The sequence below is a fragment of the Pan troglodytes genome, chromosome 6 (assembly GCF_028858775.2).
Source record: "Pan troglodytes isolate AG18354 chromosome 6, NHGRI_mPanTro3-v2.0_pri, whole genome shotgun sequence".
Taxonomy (NCBI): domain Eukaryota; kingdom Metazoa; phylum Chordata; class Mammalia; order Primates; family Hominidae; genus Pan; species Pan troglodytes.
Window position 1 is genome coordinate 155,119,880 of NC_072404.2, and position 25,666 is coordinate 155,145,545.

A 25,666-nucleotide genomic window follows, 5' to 3' on the forward strand; every position below is an offset into this window, starting at 1 on the left:
TCTCCTGACCTCATCATCTGCCCACCTCGGCCTCCCAAAGTGCTGGGATTACAGGCGTGAGCCACCGCACCCGGCCCACATCTACATAGTTTTGACCCTTCAGCCATGTAATGCATTACCCATCTTTAAAAAGCTCCATTCAAAATGTCCTAAACTGAAAAGAAACTGAACGATATGAGCCTAACCATACATCAAACTGGGTGACATACTCTCTGAGGAAGAATTTATTTTTAGGAATTTTAGAACACAGTATTTTTAATACATACCCTTAGTGGAATGCATTTTAAGAACAAAACAAGAATTACAAAGAAGTATTAAACTTTCCTCTGTAGTTTCATATTGGTAATAATATAAATATTGGTATTTCGAAACTACATTCTTTACATTAATAGGTCAAAGAAAAAATAAAGATTTTTCCATACCAGAAAAAGGGAGTTAAAATAATTACTAAGGAAAGTGAGAGCATAAGGATTTTAAAACTAAACTGGACATGTCCACCTGAACTCTTAAATTTTAACAGTATATATTTTCCAGCTTTGTCCACTGAAGTTCTCTAGAAACAAGTCACCTCTGTACCAATAACCACCCCCAATACCCTGATTGTACTCTCTAATACCATTGTCCCATACCACTGAAAAGTACAAGATGAGCTTGGGGCATTTGTGCCATGAATGAACACAGATTTTCAAGATTATAGAAGTTCTGTCAAAAGGTCACAGGACCTAGCTGAAGGGGTCTCACTGCCTAAAAGTTGTAACAAAAGAGTAATGATTAGAACACACCAGATCAATAAAAATCCATGAATGTACAATGTTAGAAAGACAGAAAAAAACCACGTGTTACTACGTGAAGTGGTTATTAAACTCCTTACTGTGAAAGTTAATGGGGAAAGGGAAAGCATTAGCACAGATCCTGCCTTTCCAGTGGGAACCATGTGTCAGGGTAACCAGACGGCCCCAGGCAGTGCAGGAAAGCTCTACTTTATAGAAGAAATGAAAGAATTACAGAAACATTTCCCAAAACCCAAGGAAGGTATGGTTCAGGCAAGAATGACCACTGGGTACAAAACCATTAAGTAAACGATTTGTATGCAAAGTTATACCACACAAGTCACTTGCTGGTCTCTAGGGGGAAAGTGTAACTGGACGATGGTGGGTTCAGGCTGTCACAGCCCTGGACCAGGGGTCAATCTCAGCATCCCCAGTAGTGGGCCTTTTTAGTAACAGTGAGTGAAGCACACTGAATTAGCTCTGGTGAGGTCTAGTCAAAAACAACTTGAATCCTGCAAGCTTTTCCATACAGGAAATCAGAGGATGGAGAAATAAGCCTAACCATAAAGAAGCAACCTCACACTCTAGCAGGTCAGAGGTTCTGGAGGCAAGACCCGCAACTGGTCTGCTGCTTCAATAAGAGACTGTGCTGGATTAAGAGACTAAAAGGAAGTTACAACCAGACACAGGGCATGATACTCGATTAGATGGTGATTTCGACAAACCAGCCTCGAAGGGTATTTGAGGGCCAGTTATGGAAACGGAATAGAAACAAGGTATTAAATGAGATGAACTTTATTGAAATACAAAGTTGGAGACTGTCATCCAAAAAAACAGATAATAAAACAGTAATATATCATTTTGGTTAAAAAAATGTGCACACATCTATGCATACAAAAAGACCTAAGAGATGTAACAGTGGTCATTTCTGGACAGAGACAGAGAGAGAGAGAGAGAGACTGTGTGTGTGGAGTGTTTTGCTTGCCTTTATTTTCTAATTTCCTTTAATTAGAAAATGTTATTTCTGTACTAAATACATAAAAAAGCAGTTACATAAGGCTTTAGGTTTCACTACTAATCTACAGAAGGTCATCTTAGAAATGATCTGTTACCTTTCTAAAATATGCTAAGTGGCCTGTCCATCAGTGGCATGGAGGATTCCTGGAATGACTTGGGAACAACCCCCAAGTTGGAACTTCATTGCTTAGATGATTCTCTGACAAATCAAAGATTTCTTCCCCAGATGGTGGCAACACTGTAGAAAGAACAACAACTAGCACCGACAAAGTCTAAAAGAGATGAGGTGATGGTTTGAGAGAAGAAACAAGAGCAAAGTCAATTTTTAAGAGGGGTGCTGAAATGCCTCCTCAAGCAAACTTTACCTCCACTTCCTCATGTGAAAATGTTACCAGCAAAGTTCCAAAGCTCTAGGGGAAAAGTGAGACCAGCAGGATTGAATGCAGTACTCAAGTCCCAGGGAGAAAACTTCACACCAGATATACCTGTTTGCAGAGCGTCTGTCTCAGAATCACCCTTTGACAATCCGGATACACGTGCACACCCATTTACAAACTCACCTATCAAGATGTCTTTTGCTTTTAATCATCACTGTCGATTTTTGAAGATATACTATACACTCTAAAAGGGTGGCAATTTCCTCGACTGCAGCTTCATACAAAAATCTGTATGAACAAAAGCATGTTGTACAATCATTCACTGATTTGCCAAGTTTTCAGAAGTGTCTATAATGTGCATGATGGTAACGGGGTAGAGAACACAGAGACAACCACAGATGGGTTTCTATCTTCATGGAGCTTGTAGCCTAATGGGGAAGGCAGGTGGAAAACAAATATGCCCAAATAAGTGGGTTCATGAAAATTGTTAAGTGTCATGAAGGAAAAGAAGAGGGTGCTCTGAGATGAGAAGAAGGGAATATGATTTACACTGGAGGATCAGGGAAAGCCTCCTGGAGGAAGTGACATTTGAGGTGTGACCACAGAGTGAGCATGAATTAACCAGGCTGCCAGGCAGGAGAACATTCCAGGAAGGGAAGACTGTTGTGTGGGAAAGGGTGCTGAAGCAGGAAACAGCTGGGAACAGTCACAGAACTGAAAGAGGCCAGGATGGGGCAAACAGAGGGGAAGACTGGTGTCCAGGGAGATCAGAGAAGCAAGCCGGGACTGTGCTGTGACCCATGCTGTTCAGGATTCAGGATTTTCTTCCAAGTGTGATGGAAAGCAGTTGCACATCTGAAGTACGATAGTGACAGGATCTAATGTGCACTTAATATCACTATGGGAAACTGGCTGGGGAAGGTCAAGAACAGGCATGGAGGGACAAGTCAGGAAGCCAGTCCAGATGAGACATTATGGTGGCTTAGGCTAGCTACGGGGATCCAAACTACAGACTGGACACCAAATTCAAACCCAAGTCTGCTTTTAGGAGTAAGATTTTGCTGGAACACGCTCCCCCCACAACACACGCTCCCCCCCACCCCCCCCCCACCACGTGACTCGTGTATGTATTGTCTGTGCAGCTTTCACTCTACAACTCCGGTAACGGCGGCAGAGACCAGACGGCCTGCAAAGCCTCAAATATGCACCACGTGGACCTTTACAGAAAGTTTGCCAACCCCCAGACAAGGGATGGCAGTGGAGACAGAAATGGATGGCTTCACGATAAACAGTCTGTCGTGATTATTCCTGGATTCCACATTTGCAAATTCACCTACTCACTAAAAGGTGTTTGTAACCCCAAAGTCAATACTCAGGGCACTTCTGGTCATGCCTGCGCATGCACAGAGCAGCAAAAAAGTTGCGCTGGTCAACACACACATTCCCAGCTGAGCTCCACAATGGTGACACTCTGCCTTCCTGTTTCAGCTCTTATACTATAAACAAGTACCCTTTCAACTGTCTATATAGTGCCACTTTTTTTTTGCATTTTGGTGTTTTGTTGGTGATTTTGCTGTTTAAATGGTCCCCAAGCACAGTGCTAAAGTGCTGCTTAGTGCTCCTAAGCACAAGAAGACTGTGATGTGCCTTATGAGAAACGCATGTGTTAGACAAGCTCGTTCAGGCATGAGTTATAGTGCTGTTGGGCATGAGTTTGATGTTAATCAAACCTATATGCTAAAATATATGTTTAAACAGAAACACACATAAAACATCATCACACCAACATATGTAATGCTATACCAACGTACATCTACCAACATACAACATTATTACACCAACGAAACTGATACTACGTATTGATCAGTCAATGGAAATATGACCAGAGGCTCACAGGAACCTAACTCTGTATCTCCCTTAGGAGTAATGATCCAGTATTCACTAATTCAGTGTTCCTGGCGACTTTAGAGACACAGCTATGGCGAATGATGAGAATGGCTACACCTGGGAGGCAAAAATCAATACAATTTGGTGATGGATTAAATGTTAAGTAAAACAAAGTCAAGGATGACTCTGGGTTTCTGATGTGAACTACTGGGTGACAGAAGGTGCCATTTATGGAAATAAAGAATTCCAGAACAGCAGTATATTTCAGGGGGTTGACCAAGATGTTTCCTTTGGATGTGTTAAGGATGAGATATCCAAAGAGAGAAGTCCAGTAGCTTGATGGCTTTATGACTCTGGAGCTCAAAAAAGAAGTCTAGGTAAAGATACAACTTTAGGAGTCCCTAACAGATAGAGGGAGCATTGAAAACCTGGGAATGATATGTCACCTGGCGAGAGGGGTAGAATGACAGCAGGGCCCAGGCCTGAGAGCAGCACCCAGACAAACAGGTGGGTTAACTCAATTTTTCATCTTGGTGGTTTGATTTGTTTAATATAAAAGTATTACACTTTAGGCTTGGTGTGGGGGCTCACGCCTGTAATCCCAGCACTTTGGGAGGCTGAGGCAGGTGGATCACCTGAAGTCAGGAATTTGAGACCAGCCTGGCCAACATGGTGAAAGGTTGTCTCTACTAAAAATACAAAAATTAGCCGGGCGTGGTGGCAGGTGCTTGTAATCCCAGCTAATCAGGAAGTTGAGGCAGGAGAATCACTTGAACCCAGGAGGCAGAGGTTGCAGTGAGCTGAGATCATGCCACTACACTCCAGTCTAGATGACAGAGCGAGACTCTGTCTCAAAAAAAAAAAAATTAAACTTTGGCAAGGAAATTAACCTGGTGATGTATCTAGAACCCAACAGATGTTCAAATCCCTTGACCTAGTATATCTACTTTGGAGGACCTATCCTAACATCTAGACAAACCTCAATGTTACATAGAATTACACTGAGGAATAACTCATGATAGTAAATAACCTTAACATTTGGGAAATGTTTACGCTGACAAGACTAATAATATTTTCCTCTGTGAGTTCATCTATAGCTTCTAATCTTAGAAATTTCAACTCCTCCAGAGGTTTAATAAATATCCACTTCCATTTCCTTCAAGCTTTTGTAAAAAGCTTTGTAAAAAAGTGGAATATTTGCCTTTATCTGCTAAAACGCAAGCTGCTTCAGGGCAGGAGTTTTATCTGTTTTGCTCAATGCTGTACACTTGGCACCTAGGAGAGTCCCCAGAACACTGAATGTATTTTGAACATATTTTTGTCAAACTTCACATTTTAATCAGGGAGAATTTACATTGGTGTAATGATGTGAGGTGATGATACCCACTGAGATTTTTCAGATTGCTCTCATACAGTCCCATTCCCATTCAGGTAATCAGCCTTCCTTTCCCCATGGCCTCACGGCACCTCCTCCATCTTCTGCTAAATGCTCACAGACTATGGAACCTGAAATCTGCCTCCTCCCTTCTGCCCCCATGGACGGGTCTGTCCAATTTTGTCCCAAATTTGAAGCGTTATGGTTTGACACTGGATAGAGCTAACCCCTTCACTACTCTTATGGTCCATGCCTAACCTATGTCCTACCACCTTGTCTTTCAAGAAAAGCAACAGAAATTGGTCTCTCAAGTTTTAAAATACTTACCCAGATTTTGATGAAAACAAAGACCATTCATACTTGGAGAAGAACCAATGTATTTACAAGTTGCCCTCTCTCATCTAGGAGGGATGAGGAAGAGTCTCTACTGTGCAGCTCGTGGTCAGGAGTCAGCTCTGGACTCAGACTGCCTGGAGTCAATCCCATCTCTGCACTCAGGAGCTGCCTCACCTGCCTGTGCCTCTGTGTAACACTGTGGAAGTGGAACCTCTTTTGAGTGTTACTACAGGGATTCAATGAATTCACACATGTAAAATCTTAGTGCAGAACTGGCAATAGCAAGTGTGCGGTAAGTATTAGCTGTTATGATCATCTTCCCATAACATGTTTTTCCTTAGAGGTCTCAGTAAGAGTATTCCTGAATATTTGATATGTTTTGCTCTCAAAGGGGACTAGTGGCCTGGCTGCCCTCTACCACATTCCTACCTGCCAGCCACAGGTCCAAGTGCTGTACATTCGCCACCTCACTTGACCCTGTTTGATGAACAGGACAAATGGAACAAGAGTGTCACAGAAATCTGTGTTAGCACCTTCAGTCTCCAGCTTGATTGCCTCTTTTCCAAGGAGGATCCCAGATCCTTCTTACCGGAGTCAGTCTTGTACATGGCATGGATCACTCTAACTTACGTGCAAGAAGCAGGGTGGCCTGCCAGTGAAGATAAGGGCATGTGCTGGCAACAAGTGGACTGAGGTTCAAACTCTGGCTCTACCAATTACTTGTTATGAGTCCTTGCATACGTTATTTCATATCTCTAAGCCTCAATTTCCTCTTCTGTAAATGGAGAAAATCATAGAGCTCTTAAATATTAGTTAATAATAGTGTATTACTATTGTGAGGATGATATTTGGCCCATTTTATTCTGGGGCCCCAAGACCAAACTGGATGAACTACACAGACCAGCTGGCTCTGAATGAACAAGAGAAAGTGGCTCCTGCACTTTGTGACCTTCCCTGAGAAGATGTGAAGGCAGGTGAGAGCAGAGGAAGTCGGAGGCTGGATCTGCACGTGCCCATGGCTTCTGGAAGTCACAGCCACAAAAGGCAGTAGAATTGCGAAGAATGCTAAGGCATTCTGAGAGGTCCCTGACACTCTCACATCCAAGAAAAGCTTTCACCAAAACAACCACCATCTGATTCTAAATATTTCTGACTTTTTGTTTTGAATGTACTCTTCCAAAACAATGGTCCTCAACTGGAAATGCAAATGCTCAAGCCTACCACAGACCTACTGAATTAGAGACTCTGGGGGTGAAGCCCAGCAATCTGTTGTAACAAGCCCTCCAGAGAACTGAAGGGCAAAAGGGTTGAAGAACCACTTCTTCCAGACAGTCCCTTACACAAATACACCCCAAAGAAGGTTCTGTGTGTACATCTACTTAGACCTTCGCACCTACAAGTAAAACAAGGCAAATACACGCTCAAGGAACACACAGTCAAAGAATAAACAGGTAGGTAAGGGAGCCTGGCTCTGTGGGTAGACAAATGGGAAAAAATAAATAGGTGGAAGCAGAGAGGAGAGACGCCATCAAAGAAGGATGGTAGGAGAGGCCATGGAAGTCAGTGGCTGAAACCCACAAAACATAACAGCTGTCAGAATTACCAGGTTCTCTGTCAGGTTTCACCAGCAGAAGGAACATACTGGTTACTGAACTACTTTGGCAAGCAACAGGAAATGGGTCAGTTTCATCAACTTTGCTTTAGGAAGCAATCATATGTATGAGACCAAGGTTGAGGAGGAAAAGGAGAGCAGAGGATGCAGAAATGCAACCACCAGCCATATAAACAGGAAACATTTCAAGTTGCCTTTGTTGCTTCAGTTTTTGAAGCAAGGTGTCCCCTTATCAGTACTGCCTTTAGGACAGGGCAACAAGGGCTCAAGCCCTGAACCTCATTGGGTCAAGGCCCAAGCTCACCCCTCCCCACATGGGCTGTGCCCATTCATAGGCTGAGCACCCACCCTCTTCTTCAAGACCAGGCTCTGGGTCCCTGGGGCCATGAGATTCCCTGCCCAAAAGGCTTCATGCCTGCTTCCAGGCCCTTTCCCAGGGCCTGTGGGTGTACATGTAGACCTGGAAGGTGGGCAAGAGGCACCCCAGTTCCAAGGGGAGGTGGGAGTGGTCGCAGCTTGGACACACAGACCAGGAGTAGAGAGAGAATTGGGTGGATGGCAGACTGGGGGCGTCGCTTCACACTCTTGACCCAAGACCCACAAATGTCAGGGCAAGCTCACTCCCTAGTTTGTGTCTTATAACCGTGAAAGTCTGAGTGTTCAACTAATTTCAAATGCTGCTCATCTGGACTGAAATGCTTCCCAGGCAGGTGGGGAGTAGCCCCAGACAGAGACTACAACAACAGGACCCTATCTGAGGTCAGACTGTCATGCCTGGAAACAAGAGGCAGGGCTCAAGTTTTGGTGACGTCAAAGAGATAAAATGACTTTAAACTGTACCTTGGGAAATCAGTTTTTTTTTTAAAGCTGCTTAATGACTTAAAAGTGCTTTGAGGTTCTGTGAAACTCATCATGATTGTACTGACTTCTCTCCTGTGATTTTTGTTGTTGTTGTTATTAAGTAGCTCATGGTGACAAGCTGTGAACTTTCTCAGGGAAACACAAGGAACCACTGAGGGCACTGTGGCCTTGCTTTCCTTGGGACGGAGGGAAACACTCCCTGCAGGAGAGGCTCAGTGCAGCACTGTGGGCTGCAAGGGGACCAGGAGAACCAGAACTCAGGAGCTTCCGTATGCCTCTGGGGAAAAAGGAAGTGGCTCTGACAGCCTGGTAGGAACCACACTATACCTGGAGCCCCACCTGGCAGTGCAGCCTAGCAAAGCTCCACTCGGCATTCTGGAGTGTTCTGGGGCTTCTGTGCACACTGCTACAGGGGAAGGGAGAGGAAGAGCCCTAGCTCTGCTCCCCCAGCACACATAACATTGGAACAGCCTCTTCATTGCTCTGGCCTCAGATTCTCATGTGTCAAAGACGGAATATTAACGCACGAAGACCCCACCAGGGTTATACTATGACCCAGTCGGATTCTGTGAAATGCGAGTGAGCCTACAAAAAGAGATTCTTTAGAAAAACAGAACATCATGGTATTGCCAATCCCAGCAAGTTTTCCTGATCCTAGATCACTGCCATAAGGTGTGGGGAGGAAAGCAAAAAGAAACCAACATTTATTGAACCTCTGGACCAGGCAAGCCGACAAGTGCTCGATGCGTGTTCTCCTGCACCACCCCAACAGCAGCCCTGCCCCAACTCCACGGCCGCAGTGCCTTCCACCGCACCACAAGGCCTCCCAGCATGGCCCACCTCCATCTCCACGGCCGCAGTGCCTTCCACCGCACCACAAGGCCTCCCAGCATGGCCCACCTCCATCTCCATGGCCGCAGTGCCTTCCACCGCACCACAAGGCCTCCCAGCATGGCCCACCTCCATCTCCACGGCCGCAGTGCCTTCCACTGCACCACAAGGCCTACCAGCATGGCCCACCCCTGGCTGTCTGGTTCCTTCTATTATACCCAGGCCAGTAAAAATTACCTTGTTCAAGTATCATTCTGATAATATCAGTCCCCTTCTCCACACCACAAAATGTCACTTGAATTAGAACCCCTTTTAAACCTTTTAACAACTGATCCCAAACACTTACCATTCTCATCTGCTAGTCTATTTTGTGCTTACCACTCCAGCCAAGCAAAAATTACTTTGCAAATGAATTCCATTATGCACTCTGCTTATTCACCTTGTTAAGCCAACACCAGAGCTTTGCCTGTTGCTGTTGTCTCTTTCTATAGGAATACCTCATTTATCCGACATCCTTGGAAAGAAGCTATCCACAAAATTGATCTACATAAATTAATTTCCCTCTCTACCAGAAACTTAACCATTTAAGCAGCCTTAAATCCTCTTTGGAGTAAGTCACTGTAACAAGCAAATGAAAGAATTTCTTTAACCACTGACTAGTGGAAGCATTTCTGTAATACATTAGAGAACCTCCCAGGCTCAGTTAACAGAACATAATGAAACTGATGAATCTTTTCCTGATGGTACAGGTCACACTTAATGAATAATAGTAATGACACTGTGCTGGAGCTGCAGAGGTGAGTGGTTCAGGGGAAAAGGCCGAAAGCACGTGTGCATTCTCTCTTGGTGCTCCTTCTCCCTGTCACGAGTTCCCCTGACACTTACTATCCTCCAGAAGTCCCTGCTATCCGCTCAGATTCTGGTGAGTAGATGCCGTGACACAGAATTCAGGAAGGTGTAACTTGCTGTCTTTCTGTACAGTTTCAAAAACGTACATGCTGGTTTTTGTCAGAGCCCTATAAATCTTTCATTAGATACAAAATAAACAAATTTTAAAAGAACACATTTCCACAATCGGCAATAAGCTGGAGTTTTCCAAATCTCCCTGCCCTGTGACTTTTTAGAATTTTTTAATTTAATACTCACAACCTCGGCATTATAACCCTGTGACTTTTAACAGAAATCCAGGCACAAACACCATTAAAATTTGCTTCCTTAATGCTATGAAACTATAAGTTCTATATTGTATAGAGCTGGCTTCTTATCATAAGCCCTTGGACGAATGATTTTACTTGGGAATAACGATTCCATAGGTTGAATCAACAGGGAAATATTAGTATGAAGGAAAATGGTAAAAATACATAAACAAACCCTTTGTTCTTCAAGATGCAAATCTGTGACTGTGTGAAGCCAGAAGTGCTTTCATAGTCAATGTCACGGAAGGTTCTATGGTGATCTCTCACTGCGGATGGACAGAACCACCTGGAGGAAAAATACCCTTGTCCACTCACATATTAGGCTGCATTCTTTTTGTGACAAAGGTTTTGATAGAGTCGACAGCATTAACACATGCAGAAGAATTGATCAATCTTAATTCTGCTTAAACACAGTGGCATTTAATTGATCAGAACCTACTAAGGCAAAAGTACTTAGGCAAGAATTGTTAAAACAGACTACTTTCAAAAACATTACAAATTTGTTCAATGCTGTATTCAGAAATAAGTGGCTATAAAACCACAAAGATATTTTGGAGTTTTAAAGGTTTTCTGCCTTTTTTTTTTTTTTTTTGGCAATGATTTTACTAGCTTGCTTTCTAAGGGCAAAGATATCTGTCAGAAAAAACACAAGCTGCAGTGATGTCGTTCATTACATCTTTTGCCTTTTCCATTGGCTTTAAACCAAAGAGAGGGAGGACTACCCTCTGAAAGTCTGACTTGTAACCACTCTCATAAACACCTAGCTCACTCACCTTGGAGAACCTAGTAAAACAGGTATGGCTTTAGCTGACTCAGAATCTATAACGAATTTGACAAACGGTCCCTTCTAAATGAGGATGACCTGACACTGCTCTGAATCATCAAGATTCTTCTGTGTGCTTGCTCTTCTTTCAAGTGTAGTTCAAGTTTTTATACTTATGGCCTCTGCATTCTGTTTGTCAGATCTACGGGAGATAATTAAGCAAGATTCTAAAGAGTTGGAAGTTGAGGGGTGAAATGCAAAGTGATCAGTGGAGTCAAGCAGAAGGTGGCTTTGTTGGGGTGAGGGATGCCAGATACAAGTACAAGAAAAATAAAGACGGCCGAAATGAATGCGAGCTACAGATGAGTCACCAATCCAGGGCTGCGTAAGTTATAACTTAGATGCATTAAAAGGAACAGTCAATTCCACAAATATTTATGAAGCGCCTACTAGGTTTAAGGAACTGCACGGCTATTGTAGGGGATACAAAGATGAATCAGACATGGTTCCTGCCCTCCAGGGGTTCACGATGATGCAAGAACCCTGAAGTCGTTTTTCTCTTATATGCGGTACTAATGAGAACATTATTAAAGAGCTGTATTCAGTTTTAACTGCCACCATTTTTTTAAATAGGGAGAAACTAGAGAGAGTTCAGAAGAGAGAAAGGAGATGCTTTCAGTGACACAAAACCGGCTCTGTGAGGAAAAAGCTAAAGAGACCCAGTTATTATCTTTAAGTATATGAAAGGTTTTAGAGAAAGGAATTGAGTAAAAGAAAACAAGTTTGAATGACAGCAGGCGAGATTTCAGCCAGGCCCAGGAATTTCTTGACAATCAGGTTAACAGAATACTGGAATTGGTCACTCAGGGAGTTCCAACTGCCCTTTCCTGGAAAAAATAATTAAATAAATAATGAACTGACAATTTCAAGTCACAGACATTCACCTTCCTGAAGACGGGGGTGAACTATATCTGTGTCAAGGTCTTCTGCTCTGGGGCTCTATGCCCCTGAAGCTAGGTCAGGCTTTTCTTTTTCCACAATTCCCTGAATGATCTGCTCTGAATGATCCCTCGTCTGTCAAGAGGTGGAACATTTGAGTTCGTGTGGGTGAAGGGCGCAGGGCGGTGCACAGCACAAAGTCAATATGGCCTAAGTCACAGTGATCACCGTGACCCTCAAGCATCTGGGTTTCTTTTATAGGAAAAATAAAGATCTGCCTATACTGTAGGTTTTTCTTTTCTTTTTTCCCCCAAAAGAGAATAGCCATATGAAATGGAACTCTTGCGAGTTTGGGCCTTTCAAGTTCACATCCCATCGGTGGTTATATAAAGTCTGCTGCCATTATTCTGAAGCCCGTCTTTGATACCAACCCAAAGTCCTTGAATTGTCATCAATAAGACTACCAGAAAGCACGGGTGAATTACACGTTCAGAGAACAATAAGAAATGCTCACATATCACACCCTCTTGATCATCACTACTTTGCTCCATACAAACCTCAAAGGTGGTTCCCCAAGACTGGTCTCTATGGGAGGAAGGGAGAGAGAGAGAGATGAAGAAATATAAAACATAAAATACAAAGAATCTGAGCCCCTGTAACTTACAGAAAGCACCAAATTGTCTTTTGTAGGAAAATGATGTTTAATGCATGGTGAGGCAGACCCTGGCTTGTGGTGGGCGAGGAGCCTCCCCTTGGAGGAGGCTCTTGGTGAACCACCTCTGGGTGCTCCCTTGCCCAGCCTGCTGCCTTGTTTAGGAATGGATCTTGGTTAACGGCAAAGGTTATCTTTCATACTTGGGGATACTTTCCAAGAGGCACAGCTGCAGCCCCTGAAACTCTGCCCCAGCAGTTTATTTCCACATTTTTCAAGTAGCACAGAAAGTGCCACTATAGAAGAGAAATTCTCTACCTGAAACCAGCAGAAGCTCAATGCAAATAAAGAATCTGGAAAGGTCACAGAGGGGGTAAAAAGAAGGTTCTTTCTTCTATGGCTATAGGGGGTTTATTGTTGCTGGTGCCCAAACTGGAAAGGGAATCGCAGGAGATTAATAATTGAAATGTTGCTATTATTGGTTTTCGAAACTATTTGTGGGTTATTCTTTCCCTGGAGTCATCATGCCTGTAAGCATCTCAGAAGATAGAGGGATTTAACACTCTCTGAGAAGATGCCTACTACAGCCAGGGACTTTACGTGCACTAGTTTCTAATGGAGTTCCTGCACAGTCCAATAAAGCCCAAAGTCGTATCACTAGATTCAAACTCAGGTTTCTCTGATTCAAGTATCATAGCACATTGTCTGAAATCAAGGATAAAATTAAGGCACCTTACTCACTACTCAAATGTGGCGAGAAGAAAAGCAACATTTATACTTACTCATTTTTAAAATATAAAACCTAAACACAGGAACAGATATTTTAGGGCATGTATCATCAAACTCTGCTAACCCAAGATGATTCAGAATCTCATTTCTTGGTAGACAGCTTGGTAGATAGGCATCTTCAGGTCCATCTGATGATGAATTGCAGCAGACAGTTTTTGGAAGTCTGTGAAGTGTTCCTTTACATAAGCCAATAGTAATCAACACAGCATATCTCAGGGAGAGGAAAACATAAATAACTTGGAATTTAGGCTCCTCTCATTCAGAACCCATAATAGAGACCTTGGTGGTTGGCCTTTGCACTAGATATTGAAAAAGCCTCGCAAAGCAAGTTGATGGAGGAAATACAATCACAAGGCAAATGTTTAACCTTCTAAAGAAAATAAACCTTTTTATAAGAAGTTCAGTTCCAAACCACCAAAAACTAACATGCTATTTATAAACCTATCCTTCAAGCAAGCCCTGGAAGACTGATTCTCTTTGCCACCCATTAACTGGTATTGTCAAATACCCCTTGTTTCAAAAACAGCATTTCTGTCTAAATCTCTGGCGGTTCAGAACGCTCCATTAATGTATCTGGGCCTTCACCTGGTATTCCAACTTGGTGCAGCAGCACCCCATTGAAACAATTCCCTCTCGTGTCGTTATACTTTTCCTGAGAAGAATCATGCACACTCTTTAGGAGCTCAAAACCCACGAGGAATCCCTCTTCTTATAGAAATCTACAGGAAAAGCTCTGCTCGTTTAGCATGCACACAGGGAGTCCATGTGCTCTGATTGAGACAGGGGAAAAATCAGGTTTCCTGAACCCAGAGGATGTCACCACGGCGGGAGAAAGGAGGTCATCAGAGTCTTGGCACACTCATCACAGTGAGTGAATGCGGGTCCTAGCAACCTAATCCTTGATTCTAGAAGTCACCTGTCTGTTTTAGAGCATGTCCAACAATCTCTTTCAAAAACACCCAGATCTGGGCTTTTGGCAGACTGATGTGGGCCAGTTGAGGTGGGATGGGGAGGAAGATTAGAAAAATAATTATAAAGGTGCACAGATAAACATCCGGAATAAAAGGGTGCACAGCGCAGGAACAATGAAGAGGGCACATGGACAAGATGGAGGGAAACTGAGGGCTGAAAGAGGCCACCGCGGAGGTCACCTGAGACAGGGAAGGAAGGCTGGCAAATAAAACCAGTTCATGAGACTTTTGAGATCCATGATTATTCTTAAACCGTAACACCCTACACACCTGCAGTTCTTTATCTGGCGTAAGGAACTGGAAGAACAATGTAGCAGGAATGGGGAGAGCCAAGTCTCAGCCTCGGGGGCATGGCCTACATTCCATATGGATTTAAAATGAAAGGAGCAGGAGGAGAACAGTGCAGTTCCCAAGATGGCTTTCCACAAAGTTGACAAAATACACCCCAACTCACATACCCGGTCCCTAGTAACAGGGAAACCAGCCGTTTACTATAGTTCTGAATTCAATGCCAAGTTCCTTCTCTCAACTCACCGGGAGTGTCCAGCAGAGGGAGTCTCAAGGAGGTACTTAATAAAGAGAAAATTGTTTCATTTTAACACTCTAGACAGTGGGAGCATTGACTGTAGCCCCCTCCTGTAGACGCAGATGAACAATGAACGCCCGACATGGGTTCTCCCGCATGTTCACATGTCCACCGGCATGTTCTATTCTGCGTGGTGGAGTGATCAGAAATTTCGTTTTGTTTTGTCGAATGGTTAAATGGACCTTGTGTTCTTCAGAATCAAAGAGGAAAGCCCCTGGAATAACATCTCTCTGTTGCCTTCTAAACAGCCCCTTTGTTTCTAAGAGAGTCTGAAAAAAAATATTTACAGTCTATAGGTTATTTACAGCCTCGTTATCCAGGGCCTGACTGGTAACTTTATTCCGGCCAGAAACCTAATTCATTTGGAGCCCTGAAACTAATAACAGATTTTCTTTTCAGATAAGTTTTTTTTTTTTTAATCAGCCTCTTATAACAGAGATAAAACTATTAATGCCTTCCCTGTCTCACTGGCCACAACTGTTCTCCGGATTTACGGGAGGATTACATTCCCCCCTCGTGCCCTCCTCTGTGCCACACAAACCCTGTCCCCTCTCATTTGCGATTTCATCCACAGAATATCTGAACAAAACCGAAAGAAAGCCAGGGGGACCCACGCTAAAAGTATGTGAAGGCTGCGATTTCAATGATTTCATGAGACAAACATTTACACGATGAAACGACTGAAAAATCAGACACACTTGGGTTTTAAATTTCTCCTACTACAAGCACACAAAAACACATCGAAGTGTAAAAACTTAGTTGATTCTGGGTTGCTTTCTGGCTGGAAGCTGACAGAACGGACTGAAGAGAAACGAAAGACAGTGTGCGAGGCAGACCTACTGCTTTTCTGCCTTGCGTTCTTTTCTTTCTTGCTAAAGGCAGTCAAATGGGGAAAAATACCCCGATGCCAGGTGAAGGTGCACAACACAGGTCGACCCAGACCGAGCCAGAAAAACGTCTCCGCCGCTCCCCCGGCTGGAAAACCCAAAGTCCACGTCCCCTTCCACACGCTAATGCGGGGAGATTTTCGCCTATTTCATTGTTCTGCCTGGCTCTGACATGGACTTTTCATCTCTCTCCTCTCTCCCCACCTAGCCCCGTGCATTCCGATTCCACAGTCCCCCAGAATCGGAGGCTCGCGGAGAATAAAGGAGCGTGGGGTGGGCGCGGAAAGAAATGGGAAGGGGCGCGGGGCGGAGAGCGAAGTGGAAAGGAGGTGCTCCGAAAGGTAATGTGGGGGGGCGGTGGAAGCTAAGCCGCATCACCTTCATTTATCGCAAATAAATAAAAAGCACAGTCACCGGTCCGCCTTCCCCGGCGTCCCTGCCCTCCCCGGGCAGCCGCCCACCCTCGCACACGCCCCCTCCCCTCCTGCGCCCCCGGCCCCTCTCCCCGCCCTGGAAGCAGGACCCTGCCGGCGCCGGGTCCCGGTCATCTTCCGGGGGAGGGAGGGGGTCGCGGCCCCCTCGGGCCCCGGGTGGGGGCTGGGGCGGGCGCCGGGGGCTGCGGGCGCGGGGCCGCGGGCAGAACAAAGCTGCGGGGGCCGCGGAGGGCGGCGGGCGCGGGGTCGGCGGGGCCGGGCGCCCCTTACCTTCGTACACGGGGGCCATCGGGGCCGGGGTGTCCGCGGTTCATGGCAACGGGGACGGGAAAGCGGCGCGCGAGCTCGGCCCCCCCAGCCTCAGTCGGAATCTGCCATCTTGAGCCTGTGTCTCCGCTCTCGGCGCAGCCGAGGCCGCCCGCGCCCGCATCACCGCCTCCCGTGGCCGGCGCCGGGGGAGGGGGCCGGGCGCGCCGCCGCCGCCGCCGCCGCCGCTGCCGCCCGGGCCCGGCGCGGGGGGCTCGGGGCTCGGGGCTCGGGGCGGCCGGGCGGGCGGAGCGGCCGAGGCCGAGGCGCCGAGCGGCCGCGGCCCCCGAGCGGGTCCGCGGAGGGGCGGGAGCCGGGGGCAGCGCGCGGCCAGGGCCGGCGGGGCTCAGCTCAGCATGGCTGGGCGCGGGGGCTCCGCAAAAGTTGCTGGCGGAGGGGGGCGGCGGGCGGGGGCGGGGCGCGGGGCCGGGAGAGCCACAGGGAGTCCGCGCGCAATCGAGCGCCGATGGCACGGATGCGAGGCGGGGAAGGCCGAGCCGAAGGGCAGAGCCGCGCCGGCGGCCCGAGGGGACCGCGCTGGGAGGGGCTGCCGCGCAGCGCGGGGGGACTGGGCGCGGGGCGGGCCCCGGGTAGTGGGTGAGAGGGCCGGCCTGGACCCGGCGGGCGCACGGCTCCGAGCCCAGCGCAGCCGAGCAGGTCTGCAGAGGGGCCCCCAGAACTTTGTGTGTGTGTGTGTGTGTGCACGCGCGCGCGTGTGTGCCCAGGTGCGAGGGTGCGCGCGTGTGCTGGCGGGGAGGGAACCGACCCGAAAGAGAGCCCCAGGCTGGCAAAGTGGCTCGCCCATCTCACAGCCGGTTGGCGCTCGCGGAGGTAGGAGTGGAATGAATGAATGAAGGAGTGGGCGCGCGCCGTGCTCCGGAGGAGGGCGGGTGAGTGGAGGAGCTTCGGAAAGCCACACGAGGTCAGAGGCACCGAAGCCCTGCCGTGTACGCCGCGGAAATGCAGCCCCCGGGGTGGTCGCTGGGTTCCTGCCGGAGTCTGGCTTCCACGCCACCCTGATCTTCTCCTCCTCGCGTCTACACTGTCCCGAGGGCCGCCACTCCATCACTTGAATGGGAGCTCACAAGTGTCTGAGTCCTCGCTTTTCTCAGCGCTCTCTCCTATCAGGGCTTCCGCTAAACACTCTCCAAACTCTCCCCAGCTGGGAGCCTCTCCAGGTTTGCTTCTCCAGCTGCCTCCCGGATGCTTGGATAGGATGCCCTGCCATCCCCTCCAACTTAGGAAGACTTGTTGAGTCTCCTCTTAGGCACTGTTTTTAAAACTGTGGGTCGTGACACAGTAGTAGATCATAAAATAAATGCAGCGGAAGGCAACCAGCTTTCAAAAAGAACGAAATGGAATCCAATAGAAAATATTAGAGTCCATTGCCCTTAGTAAGGGCAACTATTGTTTCATAAACCTTTTGTTTCGATTGTAGGTACTGGACAAGTGTACTGGACCATGATGTCAATTTTATTTCCGTCTGTGAATCGTGGGTTTAAAAAAGTTGAAAAGCTATCTGTGTAAAATAATGATCTCTAACACTGTATAACTTTCTTAAAAACAACCTCGTGATTTTCTCACTACTTCTTATCCTTTCCGGTCTCCATCCTCCATTCCCATCCTTCAATCCCTCCCAAAAAAGGCAAGCTCTTTCACACTTTTTTAGTGGTACATCACGACACCTTCCTCTGTGTGATCTTGTACTCTGCGGTCTTCCTTGCCCCCATAATCAATGCTACACTTCCTATCCCTTCTCTTAACCTAATGCCATTCACGTTTGCAGAATCCTAGACTACTCTTGCTAAAAGGACCTCAGAGGTCATCTGGGCCAGCCCTGCCCTTTTAGAGTTGAAGAAATGGAGTCCAGAGAAGTAAAATCTGTTGCCCAATGTCACACAGTATTGAAGCTTAGGAATAGGTCTCTTGGCTCCCACTCTAGTGTTTTTTGCTCCACACCGGTCATTTATCTCCTTCCCTTCTATCCTCCCTGCAATCTTTAACTTTAGTCTTGGCCCAGGTCATCCTAAATATTGCCATCCCCATAATACGTGGTTCTGGCCATGCCACGCTCCTGGCTAACATCCTCTAAGGACTCAACCTCTGCAGGTGGGGCTGAGTGCCTTGGCTTTTCATCAAGGCAGGCGAGTCCTGACTTAGCTTTCTAAGGACATGAGTTCAGCAAGTCACTGCTTCTCTAGCCAAACTGGTTTATTTGTAGCCCACTGCCAGCTTCACCCATCTCTGTCACTGTGCCTTTGCCCAAGCGGTCACTTTCCCACCCACTTTCCCAGAGGGGTGCCTTCTCCATCTTCTCTCTTTAACCAGATTCTACCTGTGCCTGGCTCACCTCCTCCACAAAACAGCCCGAGATAGCGTGGGAGTAAGTCAGACCTAGGTTCAAATCCTAGCTCTTCCACTTAACTATGTGATCTTGGTCAAATTGCTTAACCTCTCTGAGCCTCAGTGTCTGTATTTTGATTATGAGAAGGAGAACAATAGTAATGTTCTCCTTTTGCATCTGTAAATCTCTATCATAGCCTTCACCACACAGGTATGTAACTCCCTGTTACATGCATACCCTACATGCATGTCTCTCTGCCCCTTTCTAGTGCTGGCCATTAGAACTTGCTGCCATAATGGCAGTGTAGCTACTTATGTCTGTGGAGCACATGAAATGTGGCTAGTATGACTGAGGAACTGAATTTTTAATTTTAATAACCATGGGTGGTTAGTGGCTACCATTTTGGACAAGGTGTCTCTAGACTGTAAGCTCAGTAAGGACAGAAACCATGTTTTTCTTGCTTTGGATTGTATGTCCAATAACTGTGCATTGCCTAATGCATGGTGAGTACTGCACACATATTTGTTGAATGGATGATAGCTGCAATTTGTTGCATGCTCCCTTGTGTCCAGCACAACACTAAAAACTCGATAAAAGGCATTTCATATAGTCCTCATCACAGCCTCTGAGGCTGGGTTAGATTAGAGAGAGAGTTTTGTATAGAGGGCAGACACATAGTAGCGGTTCAATAAAAGTTATTATTATTCTAACTCCTCCCTCTGACCAGCCCCACTGACTTTTGTCTCATCTTTCCTTAGGCTCACAGAACATTTCCTGCCTATTGCTCACACTCTGTTGTCCACAGCATACCCGCACCCTTGATGGCTGACTCGTGTCTTCTGTGTAGGTACCCTGTGTTCATAACTGGATTGGCAGCGTCTTGGAGCAAGGCCCTGCTTTATAGGACTGCCCCTGAATTCAGCACTAACCAGTGTTCAGTAACTGCCTCTAAGTCCATCCCAGCTGCTGTCTAGCAGTGAGTGATTCTAGGCAGTCTTAAAATGAATATCACTTGTGTCAACCAAAAACATTTTACAGGTAGTCTCCTCCCCATAAGAAGGGAACAATCTTGGGCAAGGAAATAGAGTCCCATGAAAGGGGAACAAGATGGAGCCATACAGATAGAGGCCCACCTTATCTTCAGACCACCATGACTGAAGCTGTATCCATGAGATGCAAAACATGCATTCAATTGAGCTAGCGAAGTTGGTATGATATAACGGAAAAATATTCTTGAAATGAGCTTAGATTTTCCTTCATGAATTGGCAGACTGAGTATACTAATTGTCTCCTTTCCTTCCGGTGACTGCAGTCAAGTGGCAGCAAGGTATAAACCTAACAGTGAAATGTCACTGAAGGAGAGCATGGGAGCTGGGAGGAGAGAGGATCTGTGACAGAACCTGGGGAGTACCAGTATTTGAGACATGGGAAGAGGAAAAAGAGCTCCCCATGGACAAGAGGGCAGAGAAGTTGGAGGACAGCCAGGACGGGGGATTCCTCAACATCCCAGCAAGGTCAACAGTGCTGCATGCTATTGAGAGGCCCACGTCAGATGAAAGCAGAAAAGCAGCTGGGTGCTGTGGCTCACGCCTGTAATCCCAGCACTTTGGGAGGCTGAGGCAGGCAGATCACCTGAGGTCAAGAGTTTGAGACCAGCCTGGCCAACATGATGAAACTCCATCTCTACTAAAAACACAAAAAAATTAGCCAGACGTGGCGGTGGGCACCTGTAATCCCAGCTACTTGGGAGGCTGAGATAGGATAATCGCTTGAACCCAGGAGGCAGAGGTTGCAGTGAGCCGAGTTAGTGCCATTGCACTCTAGCCTAGGCAACAAGAGCTAAATTCCATCTCAAAAAAAAAAAAAAAAAGGCAGAAAGGCATCAATTGGATTTAGCAACAAGAGTTGCATTAGTGACTTTGGTGAAACTAGTTTGGAGGGAAGTACAGGTTTCTTAAATTCTACCTGAATATGTGTCCTGTTTTATGGGTGGAGATAGTAGAAGGATGGGGAGGGCTAAGGAGATATCAGAAAAGAGCACCAGAGATTGCTCCAAGCAGAGAGGGCCTTACCAGTCATGGGCCTGAGAAAATGAGAGGGGTCTGGGAGCTGTCCCATTTGGCTAGAGATAGTGTGCATTGTATTTTATTTATTTAATAAGCACATTAGCAGTCAGTGTTCTAAGGAGTTTAATCAATCATTTTTAAAAATCACTTTTTTTTTTTTTAACAGTACATGGAACTCTAGGTTGCCAAAATACCATTTAACTTCAGGGTGCATTGAAGAACAATAATAAAGGCAAGAAAACTGGAAAGGATTTAGTAACCATTTATATCAGTTACCTCTCCTTAATTTGCCTTTCTACAAAATGGTGCAAGTCATATCTTTCTCAGGAGTTGGTAGAGTGAACATGGGGGAGCTTTGACCTCATTTCAAGTTCATTTTGCTTACAGGACATGGAACAAAGGGTCTTTTTTTTTTTTTCATGTATGCCTATAGTTGTGAAACTGCACAACATCACAGTATCTTCAAGGCCACAGGATAGAGATAACCCTCTTTTTGGTGTATGCATTTAGGTGTGTATGTCTCTATTACTCTCAGGGTATTCTTAGCATGATGTCTGTGTGGCTTGTATCTTATTCTCACTTGGTGTGTGTTGCTCTTATTTTCCTGACAGCTCTTTATTTTCCATGTGTGAGCCTGTGGTTTATCTCTGGAGGATGTGCCTGAGGGAGGTAGGTCACTATCTCAAGTTCTGTCTTTTGATATCACACCTCTCTTTTGGTCTCTTGCTGTATCTCTATTTTCCTCTCTTTCTGACTGTGTGTCTAATTTTCTTTTTCTCTGTATCTTTCTATCTTTTCCACACATTCTTTATTTCTTCTTCCTCTCTTTTTCTTTTAATTCTGTTTCTTAACAAGTCAAAATAGAGACCTATTTTTGTTTGGATTATTCTTAAGAAATTACCTTGTCTTTCTGCTTTAAACCTTTGATCAGTTTCAATGATACAGTTTGTAACAGAGTAGTATTTAATAACAAAACTCTTTAACTGAAAGCTTCAGTAACAAGACATTACACTCACAGAGAATTTAAAAGAGTAGACATTTCATTCAAATGAGGAACAATAGAGCTGTGGCTTTAAGGGCAAAGGGGAGAGCGAGGCTTGGCAGGGTGAAGGGAATCTGATTGTGGAAATGGCAGTCTTGGAGAAATTACACTGGCAAAATCAGGGGAATAGGGAAACATCATTCATTTTCTGCTTCTGCTCCTAGAAGAAAAATGATCAGACACCTGAACAGGGGTGCAGGAAAAGCAAAGCGATGCCATAAGAGCATTCAATAGAAAGGAAATACGGCAAAAAAAAAAAAAAAAAATGCAATCAGCCTATGAATGAAAAGAAGCTGTAATGTAGATGCACAGAAGGTAGGGCGATTTTGTTGGAGGTTGCGGGAATGGCAGATTAGGATGGATTTGCACATGAGAAGCAGTTCAGAGAAGCAACCCAACCCTGCAGAGAAATTTCTGTGATTATGGGAGGTAGGTAATAGCTTGGTTTTCCTGACCTGCAGTCCAGGCTGAACTTGGACAGACTAGGTAGAAATGGTGCAGAAAGAAGCTTGGGGTGGAGGCAGAAATAAAGGTAGACTGAGGAGAGCTCTTTTAAAAGCCTGCAGGTCCTGTTAAGCCTACCTCAGCCATGAATCAGTGGCCCTGTGCATTTCTGTACAGTGTGAAGTTTCAATTGTAAGGTTTCCTCCCACTGACATGAAAGAGCTTGCTCCTATCTGGCAACCCCTGGAGGGGCTTGACTGTCACGGCAGAGGGCAGTTAGGACTGACTCTGCTCTGAGATTGCCAGTGGCTTCTTAGATGCCAAATTGCATGCCCTTTCTCAGCCCCTCCCCTGCTTGATCTCTAAGCAGACATGAGTTAGACGCTGTTAATCACCTCACTCTTCTTGAATCACTCCCCTCCCTTCACATCCTTCACATGCATGCTTGTTTAGTTGTTTTTTTGTGGTTTTTTTTTGTATTTTTTCCCAATATTCCTAGTCCTTCCTCCTTTCACATGCTTGTTTAGGTTGTTTTTGTTTTTGTTTTCAATACTCCTTGCCTGCCTTCCTGCCTGCCTGCCTGCCTGTCTTCCTTCCTTCCTTCCTTCCCCCTTCCCTCCCTCCCTCCCTTCTTTCTCTTTCTTTCTTTCTTTCCTTCTTTCGTTTGTTCTTTCTTTCATTCTTTCTCTCTCTCTCTCTCTTCCTTCCTTCCTTTCTTTCTTCCTTTCTTTTTTTCCTGAGAAAATCAATTCATCAAATGTTTAGCTACAGCTTACTATGTGCTAGATTCTGTAGCAGGACCTGGGAGTATAAAAGGGAATAAGCCATAGCCCTGGCTTTCAAGGAGCTCAAGTTCAAAGAAAAACCACCAAGCAAGGAGCGTGATACAATATAATGAGTGCAGCAGTAAAAAGGATGCACATGGTCAAAAGATAGTACAGAGGGACAAATGGCAAGGAGTGTGTTTGGGGCAGGGGAGGTGGCACGTCTGTGCCCGGCACTGCGAGTTCTGGCAGGTGACAGCAAATAGGATAGAAAGATTTGAATGTCCAGGATATGTAAGAAATTATAATATTGCTAACCATGCAAAGCAAGGCCGAGACAGTGGTCAGGAATGACGCTGGAGATTGTATGCCAAGCTGAAGAACTTATACTTTATTCTGAATGCACCAGATGTGGGGAAAAATGAATTCAGTTTTGAACATGTTGAGTCTAAAGTACCTATGAGATATTCAGATAGGGATGCTCAGTTGCCAGGTGGGTGTACAGGACTGGAGCTCAGCCAAGGGTTTTTAATAGGAGATAGAGGTTGTTTTGAGTCATCAGTAAGTGTATAATGCGTGGCTGATCCGTAGAAGGAGGTGAGATCACACAGGGAGAGGTTACATGGCAGCATTTCTCAAAGTGTGGTCCTTGGGCTGCCTGCATCGAAGGGGCTTTCTAAGGATGCAGACTCCTCAGGCAGAACCCCAAACCCACTGACTCAGGAATCTCGGGGGGTGGCACCTGGAAATCTGCATTTTGAATTTACTCCCTAGGGGATACATTTACACAAAGCAGTTCCATAACAACAGGTGTGGAGGGAGAGGCTTAGAGGCTAAAGGAGGGAACTAAGAAGAGAGAGACCTGATCATTTAGGGGCTGTGTCCTTCTCCCGTCACCCTGTTTCTTGATGGACTGGACCTAAGCTCTCTTCTGTTCCCTTTCTGCTTGTTCTCTTGGCAAGCTGATCTCTAGATCTCTGAGGCTGGTATTTGAATTGACATATTCTCATTAGCTCTTGTCCCACATTTCCACCTGCTTTCCAGACACTGCTACCAAATGGAACTCATCTCCTCCCAAACCTGCTTCTGGTAAACAATAACCATCTCCTAGTCCTTCAGCTCCAGCCATTGCAGGTCAACTGCCAGGACCCATTGTTTCGTTGTTGTTGTTGTTGTTGTTGTTGTTTTGTGATAGCTTTTCACATTCTTCCATTCCTCTTCATTTCTACCGCCAGTACCTGATTCAGCCTATCCCTACCTCCTCCTTGGACTGCTGCGCTATTTTTTTAACAGGTGTCCCTGACTCCAGTCTCTCCCTCTTCTTTAATTCACATAACTGATTGTTGACAACATTGGCTTCCTGCGCACTGCATACCATTGCTCAGAGATGTTCGGAGTCACCATATTACTGCACAACAACCTTCATCACCTTAACCTGACACCTAAATCCCATCATGATCTGCGCAAAATCCCCTTCCCAATCTCATCTCCCACTCTTGCATCTCATGCATCCTAAGCAATAGCTGCACAGCTTTGTCTTTGTACATGCCAGCCTCTCTGCCCAGAGTGTCCTGAACTCCACGTCTTCCCCATCCTTTAAGACCCAGTTCACATGCTATTTCCTTCATGAAGCCTTTCCTATTCCCCAGCCCACATCCCCAGAGGTCATTTATCCTTTATTCTCCCCAAAGCATATTTTAGGTCTGCTTCTGCTGCATTCATTTTTTCCTATCTAGTATTAGAGGGGTTTTTTTTTGTTTGTTTGTTTTTTGTTTTTTTAATGTCTCGCCTTTCCCTCTATGGGAGCAAAGAAAGAGGGACTGACCATCAGGAACATTAGGTCCATCACTTTTAACTGGATGATGATAAGGGAAATGATTTCATTTCTCTGCACCTCAGTTTTCTCATCTATAGAGTGAGATAATAATGTCTACCTCATCAGTAGAAATTATTCATGTGAAGGAAGGGGAAGATAAACTATACAAGGCAACAAAACACCGTAGTGTCAGGTATGAAGGAGACACTTAATAAATCTGTACTGAATCCATGAGAAAGGGTATACTTCTAGACCGCTTTGAACAGTTCTGGGAATATAATAATTAAGTGATAGAATGCAAGGAAGAATTTAGTTTTGGGATTACCTGTTTTTATTTTAGTGAAAAGTTTCACAGATAGACCTTTTACTTCCAACAACTTCAAGGCTTAATTTTATTTTTTAAGCCTAGGGTTCTTTTTTCTTTCTTTCTTTTTATTTTATTTTTTCATATAATCCTGAAGCTTTTCACTCTACGTGGAAGACACATGTGGTTGCCTGCTGCCTATCTCTGGTGCCTTCTTCCTCAGTTGTAGAACTCTGATTTTATTTAGGCAGTACTGTACCTGCCCAAGAAAGTAAATTATGATTGGTTTAAGTCAGT

At 45.4% G+C, this 25,666-nt stretch overlaps 2 protein-coding genes across 6 annotated transcripts in view; one reads left to right on the top strand and one right to left on the bottom strand.

Annotated features, from left to right (window-relative positions):
* HIPK2 (homeodomain interacting protein kinase 2) overlaps positions 1–16,765 on the bottom strand; it is a 215,201-nt gene extending 198,436 nt beyond the window's left edge. Inside the window, exon 1 of one of the 2 annotated variants that reach the window (XM_063815021.1) lies at positions 16,554–16,765. In XM_063815021.1, coding sequence (XP_063671091.1) covers positions 16,554–16,572 — 19 coding nt within the window. In that variant the 5' untranslated portion in view covers positions 16,573–16,765. The remainder of the gene's footprint in view (positions 1–16,553) is intronic. The other variant, XM_054656319.2, reaches the window with a different exon arrangement.
* Positions 16,766–17,105: 340 nt separating this feature from the next.
* TBXAS1 (thromboxane A synthase 1) overlaps positions 17,106–25,666 on the top strand; it is a 241,618-nt gene continuing 233,057 nt past the window's right edge. Inside the window, exons 1-3 of one of the 4 annotated variants that reach the window (XM_063815029.1) lie at positions 17,106–17,246; positions 19,692–19,776; positions 21,611–21,668. The gene's annotated coding sequence lies outside the window, so the exon portion shown is untranslated. Of the gene's footprint in view, positions 17,247–17,980; positions 19,777–21,610; positions 21,669–25,666 lie in introns of those variants that run through there. The other 3 variants (XM_063815028.1, XM_063815031.1, XM_063815030.1) reach the window with 3 other exon arrangements.